The 17,688-nt window shown below is 46.9% G+C and overlaps 1 protein-coding gene across 1 annotated transcript; it reads left to right on the top strand.

The window, feature by feature from the left end:
* Nucleotides 1–10,398: 10,398 nt before the first annotated feature.
* LOC121600876 lies at nt 10,399–12,825 on the top strand. Its single transcript, XM_041929661.1, has one exon. The coding sequence runs from the start codon at nt 10,399–10,401 to the stop codon at nt 12,823–12,825; it is 2,427 nt and encodes an 808-aa protein (XP_041785595.1).
* The last annotated feature ends 4,863 nt before the right edge of the window (nt 12,826–17,688 follow it).

Genomic DNA, 17,688 nt, shown 5'->3' with positions numbered 1-17,688 from the left:
TCAAGTTGTCAACGAACCAAGGAAGTTATAATTATGGAATGTAGCTATTATTCTCTCACAGAACGTTTGCCAAACTCGGACTCAAAACATGTACTTTATATATGGTTTAGGCTTATTAAAATTAATATTCTTATCACGTTGACCGTATTTTAGGCTCACTTTAGGCCGGATAGGCTTAATTGAAGAAAAAAATAGTCGCTGGTTTGGAATCACATTGACCGATGTTCGACTTTTGGCTTTCGAGTTGGCAGAGAAAAATAAAATTGAACACTTTTCGATTTTATAAAAAAAGAAGAAGATTACTGTAAGATGGCTGTCAGGTTTTTTTTAAAGGAATCTTAACCAATCATTCCGTAAACCAGATGCTACCTCCGCAGCTTCTACTATATGGAGTCTGGTCCGAAGCTATTTGTAATGAAATTTTTGTTCTTGCTTGTAGCTTCATTTATTTCGCATATTTCAATAATGTTTTGTGTTAATTTTTCATAAAATTGGTACGAAATACTTTGTTGAACTTCAATGAAAACTACAAGCCATCAGAGTTTTTTTTTTATTTTAAAAGCTAAAACTAATGTGTCGAAATCACCGGACAAGGTGTCGATCTTACCCGCACTGCAGTCGTAACGCAACAAAAAACACACTTTTTTATGTTTACCAAAATGTTATCAAAATCAATTCAGGAACCGTAATTTCTCGTAAGATGGTACATAATAAATCAAAAAAGCTTTTTCGATGTCTACTAGTAAGTTTACATTGGCAGAAGTATTGCAATCAGGGGAAAACCTTAAGGTGTCGAAACTACCCCCAGTTCCCCTACTTCTCGTGCTACTTTGGTTGCTTAGAGTCAGAAAAATGTAGAACATGTGGGTTCCAGGAAAGAGCAAAAAAATGAGTTCTCGAGTGTACACACACACGCAACGACTCACGCTTACGTTATTGTTTTACGTTCCTCCCTCCCCCCACCCCCCTGCCCAAGGAAACATTTTGGACCTAGCTTGAACAAAAACTGGGCTGTCTTGCTCTATTTTCTATACCGCACCTGCTTGCACTCATTCGCGAGCGTTAAAATATACTCTCCCGATTTCATGTTCTCGCGAATTGCCTGCTGCTGTGAGAATGTATGAGTGAATGTGCAGCGATTTTCTCTGTGCTTCCTCTTCTCCCCCCTCCCGCTGCGCAAAGCAACGGAAGAAAGCAAGGCGTTCGGAGAATTTTATCATGCCATCTTTTTCCCTCCTACGGCAAATTTGTCAAGCAGCTCGTCGAGCTACCCGTCTCTGGCTCCGCCTCATACCCCTCGCCTGAGCGCACTGTCGAAGGTTTGGATGTGTTGGTGCGTCAGACGGCCAATCGCTGTCAGTCGTCGTCCGGGCTTTTTCCCTCCATAGCGCTATCTCTTTCTCGCGTATGGTCAATGCTCATGAGTTCTGTGGCGCTTAAAAAAGCCGTTGACAAACATTGCGGCAATGCCTTTGAATTTTCACAAATCAAACAAAAAAAGCGCAATGAGTTCAAACGCTGCAATGTAAAAATGATTAAGGAATCGCTTGCTCGCGCTGGAGGGTTTGCTGTGCAATGCGCAGAACCCTAGTCCGCTTTAACACATTCAGCCCGGCGCTGATTTTCATAAACATTCTGTTCTGCCGGCTTCAATAACGCAAGCTGATTGTGAAACCGGTATACTGGAAAGTTCACTGGCAGTCCCTGGGGCCTGCCATCGAACTGAACGTGTTAAGCATTAAGCATAACTTTGTTACCATAAGCTTTTGCTTTCGTATGGTATAGATTACACAGATATGCTGAGCCGTCTGCGCATGGGTGTGTGTGTGCGTGTGTGTGCAAAACTGTCGCCGAATGTATGCTTTTCCGGAATGTTATGATCCCTCGGAAAGGAAGGTGTTCATGAAAGGCGGAAAGACGAATTGAGACCCCTGTAAATGGTAGTTGATGACCGGGAGGAGGGGGTACTGGCATACAGCTGTTATGAGATTTAACATTATACTTAAATTGCCGGCGGGATGGGGGGAGGGGGGGATTGGCCATGGAACCCCTACGATCATCGGTCACATGTCCTAAACTTGTTGCCGGCAGGGGGGGGGGGGGGGGAGTGCAGCAGGTTCTTCAGCGACGGGGCCCCAACGACCATCTTTCCGGCGGCCCGTGTCGCTAATACTCTGTCCACTTGTAGACATACGGCATACTACAGACTAGCGATATTCGGCGACCGCCTAGTCCGTCTACCGTTAGATCCGCCGCTGGTTCATGACGGTGTTTTTTTGTTGTGGAGGTGCATCCTTCCTCCTGCCTGCAGCGTATGCATCAGGAAGCAGACAATGTGGCAGTATGCAAGTTACCCGCTGGATAGGAGCGGTCCCGCGGCACCGCTGTCATTCCTCACATCTGCATGCCCGTCGTGGGTTCTAACCGCGTATGAACCGTCCGCCGTAGCAAGGGCTGACTATCCGGCTACGTGGTACTCAAGTCCTGAAAAGGCCGGCATGATCGCGTAGACTATTACGCCAATAATAATAATAATAATAAGAAGAAGAAGAACTTAGCATAGCAGTCCACACTCGGGGAAGGTTTTTGTTTTGACTTTGGTACTGCCGGGTCTACCGCTGTGGCGCGACAAATGCACGGAATTCAGTCGACTAAAACATGAACCTACCGATCCGAACCCATTCCAAGGCATTGCCGGTCAATCGGCGTCATGATAACTTCTCCAAACCAACAAGCCGCCAGATTCTGGACGGGCAGGTGCAGCACCATATGCGCGAAAGAAATTTGCTACATATCACATGCACGTTTGCTTCGATCGTGTGCCTTTTTAATACCCCCAACAGCAGAACCGATCGCAAAGATCGTGGAGCCAATCCGATAGTTGTGTTGTCTCTCAGGTAGCGAAATCGAAAACGCATGGACTTTGTAGCCACAGCGGATGAAAATGTACGCATCAGAATCAAATAGTTTTGGGGTTTCCACACGCACACACACACACACACACACACACACACACACACACACACACACACACACACACACACACACACACACACACACACACACACACACAAAAAACACACACACACGCACGCGAGCACGCACGCACGCACACACACACGCACACATGCACGTACGCGTGTACGCGGGCAGGCACCCGCGAAAGCGCAAACGCAAGCACGCACCCACGAAAGCGCGAACGCAAGCACGCACTCCCCCCCCCCCCCCACCAGACCACCCCCCCCCCTACCCGCATGATCGATTACGGCTACCGTATCGGTAGAACGGCTGGTTCAGCTTTCTTGTATCGCATCCTCATCCAAAGCGCCGGGCGGGGTGGGGGATCGCGGCATGATAGAGTGAACGGTCACTTTCCCAGCGCTGTGTTCGTGTGTGTGTGTATGTGTGTGTGTGTCGAGACCCAAAAACTGGAGACAGATTTCGGCAAATTTAAAAAAAAAAATATAACCACTATACACTGTGCTTCATGATGCATAGAAGGTCGTCGGCGTCACCCCGTTGCTATGGAAGCGTTACGCGCTAAGGAAAATTTATATATAGACTAGCTTAAGACGGCCCGGTTACAGGATTTTGCAACAGAATCCCGAGTGTTTTTGTATCACTCGAGACTGTACTCAAGCACCTTCACATGCAGTCCTGTTTTCCCTATCTTAATCGATATTTTCTTTTACGATCGAGCACATCGTCCTTACATGGCCTGAACAACAATTCTCCATGATGTTTGGTCCCTAGTTGCAGCATCTAAACCGTGTAGATACCCATTCTCCGACAAAACTTACTTTATCTGATCCAGATTACCAACCCCTTCTTGGCGAGACATGATTTCGTTATCCTCATAACATGCCCCAGCGATCGTACCCTGTCAGCCTTCACCATCTTCAAGGTGCTCTATCCGCCGTACAGCACATGCTCGAACACACCACCAAAGGTGGTCGGAAAATGCGTCACTCAAACACGCTCAAAGCGTTTGCGTCTTCCGCTCGAATGATCCAGGAATCGTGTCCATAGAGGACCACCGGGCGAATCAATGTGCGTTATATCTCATATATCAGGCGGACTGAGTCTTCTGGATCTCAGCAGTCGATGAAGCCCATAGTATACACGATTCCCCTGAACGGAATTTGCTGCTGATGTTGTTGTTCGAAGTAACAACCATACCAAGATAGAAGAACACCTCTACGACCTCGAGACTGTCGCCGTCAACTGATAAACTGCTCCCCAGTTGGTCTGAGTCTGATCAATGATTGTTGATTTGCATTTGAGTCACCTTCGTGTAAACGCCTCACACACCTTCACTGTTTCTCAATAATGAAAGATTCACCATTTGAAAGTCATGAAACAAGTTCTTCGGCTGCATAAAAAATGACAATTTCCAGGGCGATGTTGAAGAGTAGACAGAACAGTCCGTCACCTTGTCTCAGAACCTGTGTTCGTCAACAGTACCCTGTGCGTTTCGAACGATTCCGACATCAAGCTTGATACTTTTTCCTTGCACTGCACCTCGTTCATAGCGGCTTCTACCATCCGGATCAACTTCCCAAGAAAGTGGTACCGCTGCATGATTTTCTATAGCTCATACCGGACTAACGTTTTGTAGGCTGCCTGACGTCGATGAATAGGTCAGTGATGGATTTGCCTTTGTAGCTAGGGACGCATGCGTGCAGAACAGGGGATCTGGGATCTGGGGCAGGATCTTGTTGGCGGCATTAAAGACTGTGATGGCACGAAAACTCGAGCATTCCAGCTTGTCGTCTGTTTTTTTAATTTAAATGTCGTGGGTGAATGAAACCCAGCGTCCACTCGTTTCTAGCAGTTATTTCTGTTCCCAGATTCTTATAATCATGAATGCACCAACCATTTCGAGGGTAAGCCTTACCGGCTCTGTTTTGAAGAGCTTGGCCTCTAGCTCATCACTGCCAGCAGACTTATTGCGCTTAAACTGCTTGATAGATGGCGAAGTTACCTTGTCGTCTGTACAGTTACTGTTGCTGGTGTTATTGATGTTTCCCATTCAAACAGTCGGAATTTCGATTAAAGCCAAATTCGAAATTCGGTTTCATAAATGTGTTTCTATCATGTTCTATTTGGCGTACCGTCCTACGCGGACATGCCGGCCTAAAACGCTTTCGAGACTGAATTCATTGCTACACAGCTGGATAGTCTATCCTTGTTACGGGGGGAAGGTCCATTCTAAGCTTGAACTCATGACGGGCATGTTATTGAATCGTTCGAGTTGATGACTGTACCACGGGACCGCCCCATCGTGTTCTATCGTGTTACAGGTTCCTTTTCAAGACTGATACCATCCTAAACCTTTTTTTGATTTATCTGATTAACAATATTTAGAAATCAACTTATTTGGATATCTAAAGATGTTATCACATTTTAAATTTATTTTACATAACGCAAATAAAAAATCATTGTAATGTGGCAGCAAATCCCATTGACAGAACTGATTGTCCTCCTTTGCACAAACTACCATTAATAGGTTCAACCCGGTATTGAATTTAACAAACTTTCCGTTCCATCTACATTAACTGAATTTAAGTTTAACTTAACCAAATATACACGAAGCAAATGGGGTGGTCCCGTGGTACATTCGTCAACTCGAACGACCCAATAACACGCCCGCAACGGGTTCAAGCCTGGAACGGACCGTCCCCCCCGTAGTAAGGAATGACTATGCGGCTATGTGGTATTGAATAAAGTCTTGAAAGCCTGTATAGGCCGGCATGTCCTCGTAGGATGTTTACACCAATCAGAAGAAGAAGAAGCACACGATGCAAAATTGTTTTTTGTTTTTGCTAAGTTTTCAACTCAACTGTTCATCAATACTGTTGTGTGTCCGATAAGATTTTTGTCAACCGCAATATTTCTTAGAAAACGAAATTCAATCTGTGCACTGCTTCCATTCATGAGGGCAGAGTACAGTTGATCGTAATGATTGTTCATCTCCCATCAAAAGACACAGGGACCGCCACCGGCGTACGGGAAAGTTCTGAATTCCCCAGAAGCCCAGAATTGCCAAATAGAATGAAAAAACTTAAAATCATGAAAACAGTTTAAAATAAAAGTTGATGTTTACGAGACGCTATTTTGACATGCAGGATAAAATGGGCATAGCCCTGGGGCAAAATGGGCATATGTAAACAAACTGTGAAACGTCAACTGAGGCAATATGGGCCACAAAAACTGAGCTTAGGTAATGGTCTATGCTTTTGCGCACGTTTCGTGAAATGTATTTTCGTTCTATCTTTTATTTTGCTGGTCAGAAAAGCCCTAAAAACTATGTTTTTCGTCATCCAAAACTATGTCATCAAAATTAAAACAGTTTTTACACGTTTAAATTTACAAAATCGAATCTTTTGAAGATGTGCCTGCTATCATTATTGAGGCGACAAATACAACACCATAGCCTCACCAAGCGCCGTATGTCAAAAACATTTGCCCATTTTGCCCCAAGTGTAACTGCCCATTTTGCCCCACGTGAAGCATTTTTGTATTTTTTGTTATATTAGTAAAAATACGCATTCAATCGCCTTGTTTCTTTAGACAAATTGTATAGAAATATCGTATCTTTAAAAACATATCATGTAAAACTTTATCGCATCCCTGTGACACTGCTTTAAGCTTATTTTCGAAGTGGCAAAAATTACATAAATCTGCTACGAAATATTATTTTGTATTTTTCTCGGTTAATTGTTATATAAAGGTTATGAAACTTACATGATATTCATAGAACACTCTAATGAATGCATTTTGAGCATTGGAAACCCGCTGCGCAAAGCGACGGAAGGCGTTATGGCGTTCTGAGAATTTTATCATGCCTTCCTTTTCTCTCCAACGGCAAATTTGTCAAGCAGCTCGTCGAGCTGCCCGTTCCTGGCTCCGCCTCATTCCCCTCGCCTGAGCGCGCTGCCGAAGGTTTGGATGTGTTGGTGCATCAGACGGCCAATCGCTGTCAGCCGTCGTCCGTGCTTTTTCCCTCCATAGCGCCATCTCTTTCTCGCGTGTGGTCAATGCTCGCGAGCTGTTGGGGCGCCTAAAAATGCCGTTAACAAACATTGCAGCGATGAAGTTGCATTTTCACAAATCAAACCAAAAATCGCAATGAGTTCAAACACTGCAATATAAAAATGACTAAGGAATCGTTAGTTTACGCAGGAGGGTTTGCTGAGCAACGCGCAGAATCTTAATTCGCATTAACACGTTCAGTCCGGCGCTGATTTTCATGAGCTTACCGTTCCGCCGGCATCTAGAACGCAAGCTGATTGTGGAACCGGTATACTGGAAAGTTCACTGGCAGTCCCTGGGGCCTGCCATCGTGCTGAACGTGTTAAGCAGTAAGCATAGCTTTAAGATTTTGCTTTCGCCTGTTGTGGATTACATAGATATGCTAAGTATCCTGCGCATGGTTGTGAGTGTGCGTGTGTATGCAAAACTGTCGCCGAATGTATGCTCTTCCGGAATGTTATGATCCATAGGTCAAAGAAAGGAAGGTGTTCATGAAAGGCGGAAAGACGAATTGAGGCCCTTGTAAATGGTAACTGATGACCGGGAGGAGGGGGTACTGGCATACAGCTGTTGGGAGATAGATTGAACATTATACTTAAATTGCAGGCGGATGGAGGCGGGTGGCCATGGAACCCCAACGATCATCGGTCAAAGGCCCTAAAATTGTTGCCGGCATGAGGGGTGGGGTGGGGGTGGGGGTGTGAGAGTGCAGATGGTTCTCCAGCCACGGGGCACCAACGACCATCTTTCCGGGGGCCCTTGTCGCTAATACTCTGTCCACTTGTAGACATACGACATACTACAGACTAGAGATCTTCGGCGACCGCCTAGTCCGCCTACCGTTAGGTCCACCGCTGGTTCATGACGGTGTTTTTTTTTTTTTATCGTGGAGGTGCATCCTTCCCTCTGCCTGCAGCGTATGCTTCGAGCAGGAGACAGCGTGGCAGTATGAAAGTTGCACACTGGATAGGAGCGGGCCCGCAGCACCGCCATCATTCCGCACATCTGCATGCCCGTCGTGGGTTCTAATCGCGTATGAACCGTCCGTCATAGCAAGGGATTAGTCACCGGCTCCGGCTACGTGGTACTCAAGTCCTGAAAAGCCCGGCATGATCACGTTGACTATTACGCCAATAATAATAATAATTATAATAATAATAATAATAAAAAGAACTTAGCATAGCAGTCCACACTAGGGTAAGAGTTTGTCTTGACTTTGTTGCTGCCGGGCTACCGCTGTGACGAGACAAATACACGGAATGCACTCGACCAAAACATGAACCTACCGATCCGAACCCATTCCAAGGCAATGCCGGTCAATCGGCGTCATGATAACTTCTCCAAACCAACAAGCCACTAGATTCTGGACAGACAGGTGCAGCACCATACGCGCACCGTAATAAACAAATCCAGAATCCTCTTTTGTATGGATTCAATTCATAATGTTGTTTCCACTTGCGTCCGCTAGCTGAATTAGAAATAAATGTGCGACATATCACACGCACGATTGCTTAGAAAATGTACGCATCAGAATCAAATAGTTTTGGGGTTTCCAAACGCACGCACACACACAAACACACAAACATGCGCGCGCAAACTCACACACACACACGCACACATGCATGAACGCGCGGACGCCAGCACGCATGCACTCACGTACGCACACACACACACACGCACGCACGCACACATGCACGTACGCGCGCACGCCAGCACGCACCTACGAAAGCTCGCGCACGAGCACGCGCCCCCGAAGTCGCGCACGCGATCACGCACCCTCCACCAAACCCCCCCCCCCTCCCGCACGAGCGAGTACGGCTACCTTATCGGTAGAACGGCTGGTTCAGCTATCTTGTAGCGCATCCTCATCCAAAGCGCCGGGCGGGGTGGGGGATCGCGACATGATAGAGTGAACGGTCACTTTCCCCGCGCTGTGTGCGTGTGTGTGTCAAGATCCGAAAACTCGTGACAAATTTCGGCACATTTAAAAAAAGTTATTTTTTTTTCCATTATACACTGTGTTACATGATGCTTAGAAGGTCGTGGAAGCATCAAACATGTTCAAATGAAAAAAAATTAGATTAGTGTTAGACTTTCTCCTACGCTTGTTTTAAATAGGCTTCTTCACCCTCGATTGCCACGGGCATCGAATGGTCTCATCAGCAGCGGCACGAAATAAAATAAACCATCAATACACCGATAACACTTTGAATCCCAATCCAGCTTCTCTCACAGCGTCTCAAGGTCACACACAAATAAATAAATGCTAACACCCGCCAATAACAATACACAACCGCAATGCACATATATGAATCAACGCATACACCACAACACCCAATCAACTAGCGGCAGGAAGGCACGGGCAGAAGCGCAAGTAAGGCAGGGCAGGGTGAGGAAGGGAGAAGAAGCGGACGAAAAAATGGGCGCCAATATTTTTAATTTTTTTTGACCGTTTTTTTGCTCCGCCGCCATAAATAGTTCGTCCATATCGCCAACAGATGGCGCTAACCCGGCGCAGGCCAGCGCAGGAATCGCTGAAGTCCAGCGCGGGAGACCAGGCCAAATCTGCGCTGGCCAGCGCAGATTTTGGTACATTTCCTGCGCTGGAAACTGCTCGAATTTGCGCAGCGGGGCGGATCGGATCACATCCGCGCACGGTCAATTATTTATGTACACATCTCTATCGATCTTAAATTAATAAATAGAGAGCGAAAAGGCTTTTTCCCTCTCTTCATCACCAGCAATTTCGTACAACGGCTTCGGTAATTATTAGCAGCAAACTACCAAGAAAGAAAAGGAAACTTTATCCGAAAACTATTCGCGACGAAACAGTAGTGAAATAATGCTTAAATAGAGTATGCCCATTTTGCCCCACATGCCCGTTATGCCCCGCTTTCCCCTATCTACTTAATGGACGGCACTGCAGTTAATCGACAAAATCATGCCAAAGACCTGGGTGTTCTTCTTGATTCAAGTTTGAACTTTAAACAGCATATCGATGACGTGTTATCCAGAGGAAATCAACTACTGGGCGTGGTTATCCTGACAACTAATGAATTCCGCAACCCCATGTGCATCAAAGCTGTCTACAATAGTATCGTTCGTTCGGTTCTGGAATATTCGTGCGTAGTCTGGAGCCCAATTACTGCTTCTTCAATTGCTCGACTTGAGGCGATTCAACGTAAGCTCACGCGATGTGCCCTACGCCTACTTCTCTGGCAGGATCGCAATAATCTTCCTCCGTATGCTGCGCGGTGCCGTCTTCCAGGCCTTGAGCCTCTTTCGGTTAGAAGACGCAATGCATAGCCCAAATAACCAAGATACCGAGAACACCACTAATTTCCACAATCCACAATCGTATGCATGGCATCCCTGGAGGAGTCTCTCGAACGCTTTTGGAAGCTGGAAGAGTTAAGCGTCAATGATTCGTACTCACCTGGTGAGCGGCGATGCGAAACATTATATAAAGATACACCTCAGCGCGACGATTCGGGTCGCTATATTGTACGATTGCCCAAACAAACCGACTTCACGGAAAAGCTTGGTCTGTCTAAAACTACCGCTTTGAGACGCTCCGAGCTGCTAGAGAGGAGGCTAGAACGCAACCCACAGCTCAAGGAAGACTATCATGCCTTCATGAAGGAGTATTTGGAGCTGGGGCACATGTCACTCATGAGCAACGATAGTGGGGATGAACAGGCGTACTACCTACCGCACCATCCCGTATTCAAAGCCTCCAGTACCACCACGAAAGTAAGGGTCGTGTTCGACGGATCTGTAAAAACAAGCACCGGTTATTCCTTGAATGACATTCTATGTGTTGGTCCAATCGTGCAGGACAAGCTGCTTGATATTGTGTTACGATTCCGCACCTACCAAATAGCACTTGTGGAAGATATAGCGAAAATGTACCGACAAATATTGCTGCATTCTGATGATCGTCGATTGGTGCGCATATTCTTTCGATTCTCGCCGCAAGCTCCGATCCAAGTATATGAGCTCAGCACCGTTACATACGAACCAGCATCTTCCTCGTTTCTGGCTACACGCACACTTATCCAACTAGCAGATGATGAAGGGACTAAGTATGCGCTTGCATCTGCCGCCCTGAAACGAAACTTTTACGTGGACGACTTCATTGGTGGTGCCAATAACGTTCGAGAAGCTGTTCAGCTTTGTAAGGAGTTATCAGCACTACTTGCCAAAGGGGGGTTTGAGTTGCGCAAGTGGACATCAAACAATCTGAGCGTTCTCTCCGGATTAAGCACCGAGCATATCGGCACACACTCATCGCTGCATTTCATACCTAACGAGACGGTCAAGGCACTCGGCATCTCGTGGAAGCCTGAATCGGATGAGCTGTGTTTCGAATCCAACACTGAGGCTGATGAAGCCACGTCGACCAAGCGATCTATCTTGTCGAGCATTGCCAAAATGTACGATCCGCTCGGATTGATAGCACCGGTGATCGTGCGTGCTAAGATGCTGATGCAGGAGCTATGGCTACTGAAATCCGGCTGGGATGAACCGGTTACTAATAACATCTGCAAAAAATGGAAGGCGATTCAGAGCGATTGGAAAACATTATCTGAGTATAGTACTAACCGTTACGTTCTCTTACCCGATGCAACAGTGGAGTTTCACACGTTTACTAATGCTTCGGAGGCCGCCTACGGAGCATGTGTCTATGCTCGTTGTGAAAACGCGGCGGGAGAAGTCCGCATCAGCCTATTAGCTTTGAAGTCTCGAGTGGCACCACTGAAGGCTCCACTGAAGGTCACGTTGCCGAGGCTTGAACTAAGCGCAGCTGTCCTGGGCGCCCATCTGCATCATCGCGTCAAGGAGGCAATGCAGATCGTGTGCGCCGAATCGTTTTTCTGGTCCGACTCAACAGTGACGCTAAAATGGATTGCGTCACCTCTCAACTCCTGGAAGACGTTCGTGGCAAATCGAGTAGCTGAGGTGCAACACTACTCTCATCCAAGGCAATGGAGGCATGTTCCTGGCACATCCAATCCTGCTGACTTGGTTTCCCGAGGTATGTCGGCAGCACACTTCACGCAGAATCAGCTTTGGAATAACGGTCCAGATTGGCTTGCGCAACCTTCGTCCCATTGGCCCAGCTCAGATCCAGAACCAAGCGATGAGGCGGACCTAGAAACACGCCAGGTGAGTGCCGGTTTAGTTTGTACACAAACTCATCCATGGTTTGGCATTTCTTCATCCTTCACCAGAATAGTACGCATCATTGCATACTGCATTCGGTTTGTGCGCAACACCAAGCACAAAGCGCGATCACAGCGACCGATACCGCACACCATTGCATCCAAGACGATCACGCCCGAGTACGTGGATGCTGCAAAAACTGTACTTTGCAGATTAGCCCAGCATGATGCATTTTCCACGGAAATCAAGCAGCTAAAAAAGGGAGAAACATTGATGAAACAATCGCCATTTAGAAAACTTACCACATTCCTGGATGCAGAAGAAGTAATACGGGTGGGAGGACGATTGAACTTGTCGCAACTACCGTATCAGTCCAAACATCCAACTGTTCTACCGAAGAAACACAAATTCACTCGTTTACTTGCAGAAGATTACCACCAAGAACTGAAACATGCTAGTGGAAGGCTATTGCTGTCTCGTATTAGAGAGCAGTATTGGCCACTGGACGGACGTCGCTTGGTAAAAAGCATCGCAAGGAACTGCTTCCACTGTATTCGGCAAGATCCCGCACTCGCACGGCAGCCGATTGGCCAGCTTCCACCATCCCGCATCACACCGAGCTGACCTTTTTCTATAACTGGTGTGGACTACGCCGGTCCATTCTATTTGAAGCCAACGCACCGAAAGGCAGCAGCTACTAAGAGCTATCTGTGTGTTTTTGTGTGTTTCGCTACGAAAGCTGTGCATTTGGAACTCGTAGGAGACCTCACAACGGCAGGATTCTTAGAAGCGCTACGCCGCTTCACATCACGACGCGGATTGCCAGCCCACATCCATTATGATAATGGTAAAAACTTCGAAGGCGCAGAACGTGAACTGAAGGAGCTTTTTGAGCTGTTCAACGACGAACAACACCGCAACACCGTGGCTACCAGATGCGCTGACCGGGGTATCACTTGGCATTTCAACCCACCAAAGGCTCCACACTTCGGCGGATTATGGGAAGCAGCAGTAAAGACGGCGAAGCGACACCTCTATCGTCACCTGGGCAATACGCGGCTGTCGTACGAAGGCTACTGCACTGTGCTCCACCAAATCGAAGCAGCGATGAATTCCCATCCGCTGTTGCCTTTGTCCGACGATCCCAACGAGCTAGCTGCACTAACACCAACACACTTCCTTATTGGCACCTCGATGTTCGCCGTGCCTGAACCGGACTACACCCAGCTGAAATCCTGCACGCTAGATGATCTTCAGAAGAGGCAGCTTTTGGTTCAGCGTTTTTGGAAACATTGGGCCACTGAGTATCTACAAGAAATGTAGAAAAGTTATGCAAGTGGTGGCAGCAACAACAGCAACATACTTCCCGGTAGGTTAGTGATCCTCATGGATGAATCGTTACCCACCACTCGTTGGCCTCTCGCGCGTATCGTTGAAATCCATCCCGGTGAAGATAAGATAGTACGCGTCGTTACGCTTAAGACAGCTAAGGGAATAATTACGCGACCGATTACGAAAATATGCGTTTTACCGCTCAGCACTGATAGCGAAAACCATGGGTAACGTCCCGCTGCGCAAAGCGACGGAAGAAATTATGGCGTTCGGAGAATTTTATCATGCCTTTCTTTTCTCTCCAACGGCAAATTTGTCAAGCAGCTCGTCGAGCTACCCGTCCCTGGCTCCGCCTCGTACCCCTCGCCTGAGCGCGCTGTCGAAGGTTTGAATGTGTTGGTGCGTCAGACGGCCAATCGCTGTCAGCCGTCGTCCGTGCTTTTTCCCTCCATAGCGCTATCTCTTTCTCGCGTGTGGTCAATGCTCATGAGTTGCTGTGGCGATCAAAAATGCCGTTAACAAACATTGCGGCGATGAAGTTGCATTTTCACAAATCAAACAAAAAAAGGGCAATAAGTTCAATTGCTGCAATGTAAAAATGACTAAGGAATCGCTAGCTAACGCTGGTGGGTTTGCTGTGAAACGCGCTGAATCCTAATTCGCATTAACACGTTCATCCCGGCGCTGATTTTCATCAACTTTCCTTTCCACCAGCACCTAGAACGCAGGCTGGAAAGTTCACTGGCAGGCAGTGGGGCCTGCCATCGATCTGAACGAGTTAAGCATTAAGCATAACTTTGTTATACTAAGCTTTTGCTTTCGTATGTTGTAGATTACACAGATATGCTGAGCCGTCTGCGCAAGGGTATGAGCGTGCGTGTGTGTGCAAAACTGTCGCCAAATGTGTTTTATTATTTATTATTTATTTATTTAATCTTCAACGGGCCGTATGGCCTAATTAAGATGTTACAGTTCAATTAAAAAAAAAAATAAATAGCAAAAATAAGATTTGCATCGCAATTCACTGCGGCCACGGCAAAAGCCGGAGACGTTCCTTGAAGCACTGAGTTGAGATGTCGAAGTCGAAGCAATCCGAGACAGTGTTGAAGACAGCCGACATGCGGAACATAGGGTCAGACCGACCAGCACTGGAACGGGGTTGAGCGAGCCGTAGAGTTTCTCTAGACCTAAGTGTTCGGGATGGTGCATAGATATCGACTCGATGCAACAAAGGCGATGAGTCGATAGAGCCATTTAGCAATCCAGCGATGAAAGAGCACTGTGCATTGCGTCTTCTAACCGAAAGAGGTTCAAGGCCTAGAAGACGGCACCGCGCAGCATACGGAGGAAGATTATTGGGATCCTGCCAGGGAAGTAGGCATAGGGCATATCTCGTGAGCTTACGTTGAATCGCCTCAAGTCGAGCAATTGAAGAAGCGGTAGTTGGGCTCCAGACTACGCACGAATATTCCAGAACCGAACGAACGATGCAGTTGTACACAGCTTTGATGCACATGGGGTTGCGGAATTCATTAGTTGTTCGGATAACCACGCCAAGTAATTGATTTCCTCTGGCTACAACGTCATCGATATGCTGTTTAAAGTTCAAACTAGAGTCAAGCAGAACGCCCAGGTCTTTGGCATGATTCTGTCGATTAACTGCAGTGCCGTCTATGAAGTAGGTCCCAGTCACTGGGCTCCTGCATCGACTAAAAGACACACAGTAGCATTTCTCGATGCAGATAGTCAGTCCATTACGCTTGCACCACGAACAGAAAATTTCGATGCAGTCTTGCAGGAATGTACAATCACCTGTGTTGTTAATAGGCGCAAAAATTTTTGCGTCATCGGCAAACAGACTGATACTGTCGGGAGGTAAAGCGAGGGTAACATCGTTGATAAACAATATGAAGAGAAGCGGGCCAATATTGCTTCCTTGTGGCACACCCGAGCTGCTGACTATTTCTTTGGACATGTGGTTATCAATTTTCACGATGTATGTGCGATTAATTAGGTAAGACTTAAGCCACTGTACGAGCGAGCTGGGAACTCCTAGCTTGTCGAGTTTAGCGAGAAGAATTGCGTGCGGAAGAGAGTCGAATGCTGCTTTCAGATCTGTATAAATTGCATCGACTTGAGCTCCGGCATCAATTTGACTAGTGCAATAGGTTACAAATTCAACCAGGTTCGTGGTAGTCGACTTTTTTGGCACGAATCCATGTTGATACGGGCTTAGGTAGCTGCGGCATGCATGTAGCAGATGTTTGTATATCACTAGTTCGAGCACCTTGGCAATGGCACACAAAGATGTAATACCCCGGTAGTTGATGGCATCTGTCCTGTCGCCCTTTTTGTAAATAGGAACCATCCAAGATTTCCTCCATGTTTTGGGAAAGTAGCCATTGGCTAGCGATGCATTGAACAATTTTGCAAGGATAGGTGCTACTGTCGTTTGACAGCGTTTCAGCACGGTAGAAGGAATTCCGTCGGGTCCAGGAGCGAAGGAAGGCTTTAGTTGCGCTAGGGCAGATAAAACGATCTCACTGTCGATGAGAGGAGTGCTCATGTTAATTGCGCCAGCCGGAGTGTTGACGAGAGCAGCATCAATGGTATCGGTATCATTCATGGCCGGTGAAAAGCAATCTGCGAAGCGATCCGCGAAGAGATTGCACATTTCATTAGTGTTGGCACTTGTTGCTCCTTTGTACGTAATGGATTTCGGTGTATGCGTGGATTTTGTTTTGCTGTGGTAGAAGCGCCAAAACGAGTCAGGCCACCTGCAGAGGTTACGTTGGATTTTACTCAAATATCTGCGATATCGAAACCTATTATAACTGCAGTATAAAGAGTGCGTGTCAAAGTAGATCGAGCGAGATCTTTGGCAGCGGCGCGTTTGGTAGTGACGATAAGCAGCTCTTTTTACACGTTTGAGTCGTTTGAGTGTGCGGTCCGCCCAGGGGGGGTTAGGTTTAGGACGCTGAACTGGGACGCATACAACAAAGGCTTGCAGCATGAAGGACGAGAATGAACATACTGCTTCGTCAAGTGAAATAAAATTGGAACAATGAAAGCTATTGTTAAACATTGAAATCATGTCGTTCAGTTTCACATAGTCAGCTTTAGCAAAGTTATAACGATAAAATGCGGTTGTCGTCGAGTTTTGTCGAGTCGTCGAATTGCGTCGGGTCGACGAGTTAATACGTATATTGAAGTCAAACGCCGGGTGGTAGGAGTCAAGAGGTACAAGCGGAACAACACTTGGAAAGACAGGCGAACACAATTTAGCTGCAGCATTGTTAGCGTAGAGCAGGTCAAGCATGCGTCCGTGCGAATTATTGATGTGATTAAGTTGCACTAATCCGTTAAATTTAAATCCATCCACAAAGGTGTTGTTGGCCAGTGAGCGCGCAGTTGGTTCATAGTGCGTGATTGATGAATATGCTGGCGAGGACGAAGGATCAGCTGTGGACCAGCTTATGCTAGGCTGATTGAAATCGCCAATAACAAACAGCAGATCCGAAGGCTTCAGTGTGAGAGTGAAGCCGCTGATACAATCATGTAGAGAGCGAAGTGTCGATATCTCGGAGCTAAGCTGCGGTGGAATGTATACTACCATGACGTACAGATGTGCGTTATTGCAGGTGACGCGCACACAAATATACTCGAGAGAACGATCACCGGAAGGTAATTCTATCGACTCGTATGCGTTAGAAACGGCTAGCAAAACACCACCACCGCGAGAGCTAGAGCCGCTGAGAGAGCGATCACAGCGGTAAACAGAGAAGTTGTTGTTGAAGAGAAGAGCAGATGGAATGTTGTCAACAAGCCAAGTTTCCGTGAGGGCGATAAGGTCGAAGTCAGCCTCCGATACAGCTAGGTGAAATTCTTTTGTTTTAGTGCGCAAACCTCTAACGTTTTGATAATAGCAGCTTAAATACTCAGCGGTAGCGTTGTCATTGTGGTGGTTGGATAAAGCGGGTATACGGTAAGTCAATTGAGCTGCGTTGTCAGAGCATGAGGCTTGGCGTGTTTGATGCGTGCAATGAGCGGAACTTCGTCTAGTTGAGAAAAAAGCGATCGATTGTAGACTGGTGCAGGTGCGGAGATGAAGCGCTGTGGTTTTCGGGCGGTCCAGAAACAAGTGTTGAGTTGGGT

The sequence above is a fragment of the Anopheles merus genome, unplaced genomic scaffold (genome assembly GCF_017562075.2).
Source record: "Anopheles merus strain MAF unplaced genomic scaffold, AmerM5.1 LNR4000009, whole genome shotgun sequence".
NCBI classification, from domain to species: domain Eukaryota; kingdom Metazoa; phylum Arthropoda; class Insecta; order Diptera; family Culicidae; genus Anopheles; species Anopheles merus.
The sequence above is the reverse complement of the archived record's forward strand: the minus strand, read 5'-3'. Positions and strand labels throughout refer to the sequence as shown.